The sequence below is a fragment of the Cebus imitator genome, unplaced genomic scaffold (genome assembly GCF_001604975.1).
Source record: "Cebus imitator isolate Cc_AM_T3 unplaced genomic scaffold, Cebus_imitator-1.0 Scaffold399, whole genome shotgun sequence".
Classification (NCBI taxonomy): domain Eukaryota; kingdom Metazoa; phylum Chordata; class Mammalia; order Primates; family Cebidae; genus Cebus; species Cebus imitator.
The window spans coordinates 513,894-524,737 of record NW_016107714.1 but is presented as its reverse complement, the minus strand read 5'-3'; the positions used below and the strand labels follow the sequence as shown (position 1 = coordinate 524,737).

Here is a 10,844-nt window from a genome sequence, read left to right as displayed (position 1 = left end):
AAAAAAAAAAAAAAAAAAAGAGTTTGAGACCAGCCTGACCAAAATGGTGAAACCTTATCTCTACTAAAAATACAAAAATTAGCCGGGCATGATGGCATGCGTTTGTAATCCCAGCTACTCAGGAGGCTGAGGCAGGAGAGTCAATTGAACCCAGGAGGCAGAGGTTGCAGTGAGCCAAGAAGGTGCCACTGCACTCCAGCCTGGAAGGCAGAGCAAGACTCCATCTCAAAAAAATAAAAATAATAAGCTATATCAGAAGCAAATATGGCTAAATGTGAACATTTGTAAAATCTAGGTGACCTGTATGTGGATAGTGTTAGATCATTTTCTGCATTTATGCCTGTCTTCTAAGATATTTCATAATTTTGGTTGGAGAGGTGAGGGGTGCTCTGGGGTCCCCCTCTCCCTCATCCCCCTTCTCTTCCAGGAAATCTGTGTTCTCCCTAGCAGAGCTGGGCCAGATGAATGGCTCTGTGGGAGGAGGTAGCGGAGCTGCTGGAGGAGGCAACGGAGGTGGTGGTGGTGGCGGCGGAGGTGGGGCCGGCGGCGGTGGTGGGGCCGGCGGAACGAGCAGCGGGGATGATGGAGAGATGCCAGCTGTGCACGAAATTGGGGAGGAGCTTATCTGGACAGGAAGGTGCCCACCCCAGCCTCACAGTGACCCTGCTGTCCTTTAGACTTCTCTCCTTCTCAGCTGCCCTCCAGGGATCTTTCCCAATCACGGCCTATAGCACCCCCTCAGGTTACCCCTGCCTTCTTTCCCTCCCAGAGCCCTTGAGCCCCATCATGGATCCCCAAAAAGGGTTGCCTCAGGAGAAGGGAATTTGAGACCCTGTACAAGAGAAGAACCCAAACTTTTCTCTTAGACATCCTTTGGTGCCTGTTTCCTGGGTCTGCTGTAACAAAGTACCACAAACTAGGCGGCTTAAAACCACAAAGTTACTCTCTGCAGTTCTGGAGGCCAGGAGTTCCACAGCAGGGGTCGGCAGGACCACCATGCTCCCTGAGGCTCTGGGTGGAATCCTTCCTGGCCTCCTCCTGGCTTCTGGTGGTGGCCAGCAGTCCTTGGTGTTCCTGGATGGCAGCTGCATCACCCCCGGCTCTGCCTCTCTACCACATGGCCTTCTGTGTGTCTCTGTCTTCACAGAGCACGTTCCTCTTTGTATAAGGACACCAGTCATATTGGATTAGGGCCCACCCTAATGACTTCGTCTTAATTGGATTACATCTGTGTAGATGTTACGTAGATGTTAGGGCCTTAATATATATCTTTTGGGAGGACACGATTCAAAAAGTACCTTTTTTAAAAACCTAATTTACCTATTCAAAAACTTTTCTTTTTTTTAAGAAAATATGTCTTGGCCTAGGTTTTTTTTCCAGCTCTTGGAGCCACTCAGGTTGATCTAGATTTAGGAAAGGACATGGCCTTGCAAATCTACATGTAAATCATGACTTTGAGAATGAAGTCATGTTTTAAATGCCCTTGACTTTATACCAGTGGTTCTCAACTTTGGCCCTCCTTAGTCCCCCTACCCCAGAGTCCAGGGGATTTGGCAATGTCCAGAGACATTTTTGTTTGTCACAACTGGAGAGGTGAGATGCTACTGGCATCTAGCAGGCAGCTGCTAAACATCCTGCAGTGCATGGGACAGCCCTTACAGCAAAGAAGTATCCAGTCCAAAATAGAACTGAGGTTGAGAAACTCTACTCCATGCTAAGGACTGCACTGGGGGATATGGGAATAGCAATCCCAGTAAACAATGTCTCCAAACCTAAAATCTCCCACTCAACTGTTCCAGATAGAAAAATTAAAAAAAAAAAAACAAATACCAACCAGTTATAAGGTTTAGAATCTGTTCTTAATGAGTCTGTTATAATCTGGGATGCTTCTATCACTGAAAGTTAAACACACCTGTATTCACCAAGAGCAGGCACCCTGCAGATGGTCAGGGATGTGAGGAGGACCACCATCTGTGGACCCCAGGGCTTCCATTCTCCATGGAACGTTAGGTCTACCTTGAGACATATTCCCATCAGACTTTCCCTCTCTAAAACCTGCTGTGTCCACCCTTCCTAGTGTGGGGGATGCCAACCACAAACTCAGTCCTACAGGAATTCATCCCTGGCCCCAAATGTTCTGGTGGAAATATCTTTGCCCCATCCACTCCGGTCAAGTTCCTTTCCTCACCCCAGACTCTGCAGGTTCTTGTAAATAGCCCTGCCCCTGCACTGGTGTTAGTGGTGAGAAAACAGCCCCTGGCCTGTGTTGAGCAGGTTCTTCGGTGGCCTGTGTCTGGATATCAAGAGGAAGTTGCCCTGGTTCCCAAGTGACTTCTATGATGGCTTCCACATTCAGTCCATCTCTGCCATCCTATTCATCTACCTCGGCTGTATCACCAACGCAATCACCTTTGGTGGACTTCTGGGGGATGCTACCGACAATTATCAGGTATGTGTGAGCTGCACACCTGAGTGTAAAAGTAAGATCTGCCACCACCTGGTGGCAGCAGGTAGCTTCATCCTGTAATTCCCAAAACCAAGGTTTCATCTACCATCCAGGTTGAGGCCATCACTATTGTAACCCTTTAGCCTTCAAATAATGATAATACTACAGTATTAAAAGATCTGAAACTAAATCTCATTACTAAAGACCAAATTTAATGATGCTTTAAGTAGGTCAGACTGTTAAGGGGAATCATCTGCTGTGTTATTTGGTACTCTTCCTACTGATACTAGAGTGAATTTAATCAGACAGTTAATGGAGTGCTAATTGTGGCCTCCTCCCCACACTTTTTAAACACCAACCTTGAATTCTTAGTTTGGAGTTAAGACATTTTTAGAAGGATGGTAAGCTGTTACTATGACAACAACTCAGGCCTCCCTGGGGAAAACAGCTCAGCAGAAACACCCGCCAATCTCTTAGGCAAAGGTCTTCTTTGGTGGAGGCCTTCAAAGTAGAGCCATTGGAAAGCTCAGTGCACCAAGGAGAAGACCCATTTGTCTGGTACCTCCTAGTCGTGTCCACATGGCTGCCCCTCAGGATACCCCAGTTCACACAGCTGACATTGCATCCATTATCTTCCTTCCTGACCTGCTGCTCCCTGGGCTTTCCCAGCATAGCAGGTGACACCATGGTTCACCCAACTGTCTACACCAGGAACTAAGCATTATCCTTGACCTATAAATCCTAGCTTCCCCGTGTGGCCCTCGCCACATGGCCCTATTTGGCTCTCACACCTCATCTCCCAGCATTCTCTTTCTCAGCATTCCTACCCTACCCACCCATTCTGCATTGTTTTCCATCAATCCTGATCATCTTTTGGTTCTTCAAGTACATGCTGTCTTTCAGCTCCAGACCTTTTATATGGTATTCCCTTTTTCTGGGACACCATTTCTTGTTGCTTCACTTAACCCTCTTCCCCTGGCCAATTCTCTGCTCATTTTTTGGATCTCAGCTTGTACTTGTCCACTTCTAGGGAGGCCTTCCTGACTACCCTTTTACCCCTACTGCTTGCTCCTGTGGCACCCCAGACCTGTCCCAGCTTAGCACACCTCTTGGCAGTGGCTCTCAACAGGGACAATTTTCACCCCAGGAGACATTTAACAATATCTAGCCATAGTTTTCATTGTTAAAACTGGGAGGAGGATTGCTACTGGCATCTAATGTGTAGAGGCTGTGGATACTACTAAATATGTTACAATACACAGGACAGACCTTCACAACAAAGTATCATCTAGTCCAAAATATCAGTTGTGGTGAGATTGAGAAACCCTGCTGTATGGAAATTGCCTGGTTAATTACCCGTATCTCCCACTAGAATCAAGGTGTGTTATCTTGTTCAGTGATGGGTTTCTAATACCTTGCACAATGTCTGGTACGTAACAGACACTCAATGGATTTTGAAAGAATGAATGAATGATCTGACCTCTAAAAGCCCCAGACAGATGTTTGGATGAATGAATAATCAGATGGGTAAATGGGCTGTCTTCTGGAAGTAGATTGGACACAGAGACAAGCACATCCACTGTTTTCTAGGCCCTGGGTGCCAAAAGGAATTCACATGGGACCTTTATCCAGATGGAATTAAAGAGAGTGACACTGGCCATGCTGGCAAGTAGTGGAGGGAGTAGGAGATGGAGAACAGGATTTAGGGAGGAAAGGGCCCAGAATGAAGGATGAACACTGTGGCCTGGGTCCTTGGAGAGATCACTGGGCTGCAGCCTGTGTGGAGAGGCCCCTTCTCCTGCCTGTGCTGAGCCACACATTCCTTGTGCCCCCAGGGAGTGATGGAGAGCTTCCTGGGCACTGCCATGGCTGGCTCCTTGTTCTGCCTCTTCTCGGGACAGCCTCTCATCATTCTCAGCAGCACGGGACCCATCCTCATCTTTGAGAAACTCCTCTTCGACTTCAGCAAGTAGGTGTCCCTTGGTCCCTAGTGCCTGCTCTCACACTTGCGGTAGTATGCCAAGACCAGGGCAGGGGAATAGGCCCAAAGGGGAGGTGGTGGTGCAGAGGTGCCAAAGCCATCTTTAACCATCGGAAGGGCTACCCAGTGACCCCTCCTGACTCCTGCCAGCCACCTGCCTTTAAGACATCTTAGTGCGTACTGGCACAGCCCATAGGGACCAGCCATGACAAGGGGAGAAAATTCATACCACTCAGTTTGTGAGCAGTGGTGACTTGATAGGCAGTATAGTGTATGAAGAGTCTTGGTCTATAGGTCAGAAGGCTACACCCAGACCCAGGCAGCTCCCGTCACTACTCTAGGCTCAGTTTCCTCCTCTACAGCATGAGGGTTGGGACTAGACCATTTCCAAGGGCTGCTCAGCCCTGTTCTTCTAAAATTCCATTTTTCACTCACTCTGGTGTCTTACCAACTGTGTGAGCACTGAGATGTCTTAGCACCTTCCTGCCTCCCCCATAAGATCTTCAAAAATTTTTTTTACTTATAAACACTGGACCCCCATGTGATCCCAAAGATAGACAGCTACACCCCAGAATTGTTCCTGTCCCGTCTTTCACAGTCCCTGGAAGGGCATCTGTGCCATAGGAAGACAGATAAGCCACGCAGGGGTGGGTCTGAAGAGCCAAGCACAACCAGGAGCCCTGGCCTGGAGGCCCCTCACCTTCCCTCTGTCTTCCAGAGGCAATGGCCTGGACTACATGGAGTTCCGCCTCTGGATTGGCCTACACTCAGCTGTCCAGTGCCTTATCCTAGTGGCCACAGATGCCAGCTTTATCATCAAATATATCACCCGCTTCACTGAGGAGGGCTTCTCCACCCTCATCAGCTTCATCTTTATCTATGATGCCATCAAGAAGATGATCGGTGCCTTCAAGTACTATCCCATCAATGTGGACTTCAAGCCAAACTTCATCACAACCTACAAGTGCGAGTGTGTCGCGCCTGACACAGGTGACCAGTAACCCCAGACTTGCCATGGGCCCTCACCTACCCCCCTCAACTCTGGTCCCCTGACCCTTTACCACAGCTCTCTACTCCTACTGCAGGGGAGGGGCTGTTCAGCCAAAGGCTTACTGTTCCGCCAAAGGCTTACTGTTCCAAGGGAGCAAATACAAGGTTTTGAACCCAGTTTTTCAAAGGAACCAAGGGGATAGTAGCTCTAATAAGAGTTACAGGATTATCATCATGAGGGTACAGGTATACCCCAAGAAGGTGTAAGGCATGCTTTGTCTCGGTGTGGGGAAATGTAGAGGCCACATGTCTGAGGAGTTCCTCCTGTCCAGGGGTTCCTACTCCAGGCCAGGGGTAGACCTGATGATGACTGAAGTTCCTCCCAGCTCCATCAAGTCATGATATGATGAGCTGTCCCCAACACAGTGCTGCCCATGTGGTCACATACCTTGTAAGGTGAGACCACACCTGAGGGATGGACATCCACACAGATGGGAACATGTCCAGAGTGGAGGCTCTGCCAACCATGCCATCTGAGAACAGCTGGATAACTGGGGCTTATTCAGCCTCTTAGGGACATGAGAGTTATGAGAGAAGAACTGTCATGTCACAGAGGGGCTGTGCTCACCCTCTGAAACCACAGGATGTAGAGCAGAATGAGGAACAGAGAGCAGAAGCTCCAGGGAGCCAGATGCTGACTGAATTTAAGAAAGAACCTACAGTGATGGGAGTTACCACCATGGGAGTTCTCAGCCCCTTTGGTTGGTAGATTACCTGGACACTGTCTGGTTGTCCATCTGCCAAGGATATTGTAAAAAGGATTCCTGTATAGGTGGAGTCAACCTGATAATACCCAGTGCCACACCTGTGAAGTTACTTTCTGGCCAAAAACCTGTCCTCTATAAGTTAAGGCTTCCCATAGAGTCTGAGCCTCCTTCATAGTCACGATCATGCACCTGAGAGCCTTCAGTGGCATGTGCCCAGAGTGCCCAGGGTGCTGCAGAGCAGGAGCAGGAGGTCTATACACACATCTCCAATCACCGAGGCCAGACTCACAGAGAGCAAACTGAGGTTCAGAGACCACCCAAGGTCACGCCAAGCCTCCATTTCCCTGGCTGTAAAAGAGGGCTTTCAATGCAGGCCCTGCTGGTCTCCTGGGATTCCTGTGGAGTTTCCAAATCTATACCCCAATTGAGTTGAAGGAAATAAGTGGATAGTGGGTTGTTCAGCCCCTTAGTACATTACTGTGGGTATAAAGAAAATCAATCATAAGTCAATCAAAAATATTTGCTGCACAATTATTGTGTACCCTACTTTTGGCCTTGTGGAAGATAATGATGTCCTGCCTTCTGGGAACTTAGTGTTAATTATACCCTCTTCCCTCTGTGACTGCACTGATTTTGTAAAGAAGTCCAGACTTCTTTTTTCTTGTCATTATTTTGAGTTAATCCACTAAAATCTAATAACAGGTGAAGCTACCCTTCATCCTGAGCCAAGGCATATTGCTTCCCCAGAGGAGCTCCTACCTGCAGGCAGGCCCTTTAGATTCTACCCTGGAACAAATCCTGCCTCTGTGGGGAAGCCCCATCAGGACCTTCCCATGTGTTTGTATCTTCTATACTACAGATTCGGTGTTGCATTGACATAAGTTTTACACAAATATAGCTTCTAGAAGCACACATCCTTGATCTCTTTTAGAAATGATCCAAATTCTAGGGTTATATGAGGAGCTTTGACCTTTTTTTTTTTTTTTTTTTTTTTGAAATGGAGTCTCACTTGTGTCGCCCAGTCTGGAGTGCAATTGCACAGTCTCGGCTCACTGCAACCTTTGCCTCCCGGGTTCAAGCAGCTCTCCTGCCTCAGCCTCTTGAGTAGCTGGGACTACGGGCATGTGCCACCACGCCAGGCTAATTTTTTTTTTTGTACTTTTAGTAGAGATGGGGTTTCACCATGTTGGCCAGGTTGGCCTCAAACTCCTGACATCAGGTGATCCACCCACCTCGGCCTCCCAAAGTGCTGGGATTACAGGCGTGAACCACTGGGCCTGGCCACTTTGGCCATTCTGAGAATCATCTGTCCTCAAGAAAAATCAAACCCAGGGCTGCTCTAGGAACAAGGGCCATAGGAGTGTATAAGGTACATTATGAGTGACATAATGAAGCCACCTGTTCCCAAATATCTTCCTCTCTGGCTTTGCCCAGGTACCTGATGTTACCTCATTCTTTGGGGTCATGCTGTTGTCATGGTTCTCAAAATGTGGTCCCTGGACCAGCAGCATCAGGGAACTTTCTAGAAATGCAAATTATTAGCCTCCTGCCCCAGACCTGCTGATCAGAAACTCTGGCTGGGCATAGTGGTGCACAACTGTAGTCCCAGCTAATCAGGAGGCTGAGACAGGAGGATTGCTTGAACCCAGGAGTTTGACACCAGCCTGGACAACATAGCCAGACCCTGTCTCTATTTCGGGGGGTGGGGGGAAGGAAGGGAAGAAGGGAGGAAAAAGAAACTCTGGAGTAGGATCCAACTAGACATATATTAAGTCTTCCAATTGATTCTGACGCACTCTCAAGTTTGAGAGCTGTTGCTCTATTGAACTATCAGTAATAATGGGGCATTGTTGGCCACTAAACCCCAATAAGATTAAATTTCAATTTCTTCACAGAACTAGGATAAGTTAGTTTTGATTAAGATAATATGGAAAGGAAAATTCTATACATTTAGGAGAGTGGGATGAGGGGGATGAACTGTGGAGGGTTTCTTTCCCAGTCTACAGGCCACCTACTTAGTAACAAGCCCATATTCCTAGTTTTACTGCGAAGCCCAGTCTTACTATGGTATACTCTCACTCTTTGTCACTCTTCATCATAAAAGCTTGTTTGGGGCACTCTCTTTGTATTTGCTTTTGCTTCCATTGTAATTTATTTGTATTCTGTTTATGAATGCTGCACACACTGATTTGGCTGCTTTCAATCCCAAGTGAGTACCACTTTGTAAACACTGGAATTTAAAAATGTTTGATACTTGGACCCTTTCTGAAATTTTCCATGTTATATTTCTTTCATCTTCATCTCAACTGACTTTCAGATAAACCCTACAAAGTTTTCAATATAAAAGAATTGATAAGCATAAGCAGAAGACGTCAAAGGTGGTCCGAAGACATTGGGTAGTGAAAAAGACATCTGAACTCCCCAGGCTCAAGCATCAGCCAGGAGTTCTCTAGCATTTGAGCGAGAAGTCCTGAGTCAGCCTTCCTTCCCAGCTTCTCTGTCTCCATCATTAATTGTACATCATGTTCTTTTGGTCACTGATGTGAGGAAAGGCAGTAGATGACCCCAGTTTCTAATAAATGAAGCCTTTCTCAGAACAATCCTAACAAACCTCTGGGTTTGTAGAGCTTCTAGGAATATTCTGTCCTGGGTCAAGTCAAAATTCCTTAGCCACTCAGCATCAGCTGGCCTGGGACTGAGCAACATAGCTGGGCCCTATAGTCGTTATCAGCCCTGTGGACAGCCTGTTTGAGGTTGGGAGAAGCCCCAAGACATACCCTTCTTCTTTCTGGGTTTCTAACCAACTGTGGACAGCCAGCAGGAGCCACGTCAGGCTTACACTGCATTTCAGACATATTGCCAGCAAGCTGGCTGGTGGGCCCGCTCCCTCTCTCTCTAGACCTGCTGCCGAGGGACTACTTGGTCTGCCTTCACTGGAGGAGGACGGTGAGGCAGGCCTGGCCTTTGCCTCCAACCTTGCAGTTCAGGAGGAAGAGAGAGGGCAGCAGGCCTTCAAAGCCTGGCTTCCTGTAGGTGGCCACATCCCTGTGGAGCCTGGCCCTGTGAATGAGGAACAGGGGAGGCAGGACAGATCACAGAAGAGGGGAGCAGAAGGTCTACATGGAAAGGAGAGATGAGCGACTGGGATTCCTTGAAACTCTCCCTGTAGACCCTCATGTGATTCACATACAATTAGGAACACTGAGGCCAGGGTAGGGAAGTACCCAGCAAGGGATGCAGAGACACCCGCTGAGAGCAGCACATTTGGGTTCCCGATTCTGCTTCAGGGCCTGGACCTTGGTTTAACTTTCCTCAACTTGCATTTGGCAGATTAGAAAAGATAATATCAAAGCAACAAGTTCTGTCAGGACTAGCTGACTTTTAAGAAAAAGCACATATGGGCCGGGCGTAGTGGCTCATGCCTGTAATCCCAGCACTTTGGGAGCCTCAGGTGGGCAGATTACTTGAGGTCAGGAATTCAAGACCAGCCTGCCCAACATGGTGAAACCCTGTCTCTACTAAAAATATAAAAAATTAACCAGGTGCAGTGGCACATGCCTATAGTCCCAGCTGCTTGGGAGGCTGAGGCACGAGAATCACTTGAACCTGGAGGTGGAGGTTGTAGTGAGCCAAGATCACACCACTGCACTCTAGCCTAGGCAAGAGAGCAAGACTCCATCGCAAAAAAAATAAAAGGAGGGCTGGAAGAGAAAGGATGTATCTGTGGAGGTGAACAGGTCAGGGAAGTTTACTCTGTAGAGCTGGGAAGTTTATAGGCTCTGGACCAGCCTTCCTGGGATGGGATCATGGCTCCAAGCACGAGCTATGTGACCTTGGGTGAATTACATAACCTCTCTGGGCCTCAGTTACCTCATCTGTAAAGTGGGCATATTTGGTGAAGATTTGGGAATTAAATACATGGATATATGTAAGGGCTTGGCATAGAGCATGGCATAGAATAAGTTCTTTGAACATTTTTAAGTCTAACAGCCCAGTGGCCAGTGAGGATTCTCAAGGCATGTTATCCGCCAGCTTGTCTTAACACTTTGTTGTGACCCCAGACTCCCTGCTTCAATTTTTAAAACAAGCTCTTGTCATCAGGCAGGTGCTGTTCTGGCCCAGCTGCTCTGTCAGAGTTGTGGCCTAGGCTCTGTCCAACCAGGCCTTCCCTAACTGGGGCAAAGTCAGGAAGGTGGAGAGGGAGCTGCTCTCACAATGGAAGCCAGGCATTGGCTCTGAGGAGCTGAAGGGAGATGGGAAGGGGTTGGGAATGCAGCTCCTGGCCCCACAGCTGCTGACCCTGCCCTGTGTCATGTGCTTATCCACAGTGAATACAACCGTGTTCAATGCTTCAGCCCCACTGGCACCAGACACCAACGCTTCTCTGGTAAGTCCTTTCCTCTTATGTCAGATGTTTGAGTACTTTTGTTTGTAGGAGGAATGAGAAAACATTTTGGAAATGAGACCAACTATGGCCACCCAGACTTGCAGAGGTCAGCTCCAGCCATACATCAGGGTCACCTGCAGAACTTTGTAAATGCACACTTTTTTTTTAAGGTATACACTGTAAACATCCCACTTAAAAACATGCCTTTCTCTTAACTCCATGTTTTTGTTTTTGTTTTTGTTTTGGCTTTTTTGGGTGTGTGTGTGGTTGTTT

General features: G+C 47.8%; 1 protein-coding gene across 9 annotated transcripts in view; it reads left to right on the top strand.

Annotated features, from left to right (window-relative positions):
• SLC4A5 (solute carrier family 4 member 5) overlaps positions 1-10,844 on the top strand; it is a 136,674-nt gene that overhangs the window by 99,138 nt on the left and 26,692 nt on the right. For 7 of the 9 annotated variants that reach the window (XM_037731416.1, XM_037731419.1, XM_037731422.1 and 4 more), the window contains 5 exons: positions 426-637; positions 2,275-2,449; positions 4,282-4,415; positions 5,146-5,417; positions 10,513-10,571. In XM_037731416.1, the coding sequence (XP_037587344.1) occupies positions 426-637; positions 2,275-2,449; positions 4,282-4,415; positions 5,146-5,417; positions 10,513-10,571 (852 nt within the window). The remainder of the gene's footprint in view (positions 1-425; positions 638-2,274; positions 2,450-4,281; positions 4,416-5,145; positions 5,418-10,512; positions 10,572-10,844) is intronic. The other 2 variants (XM_037731418.1, XM_037731420.1) reach the window with 2 other exon arrangements.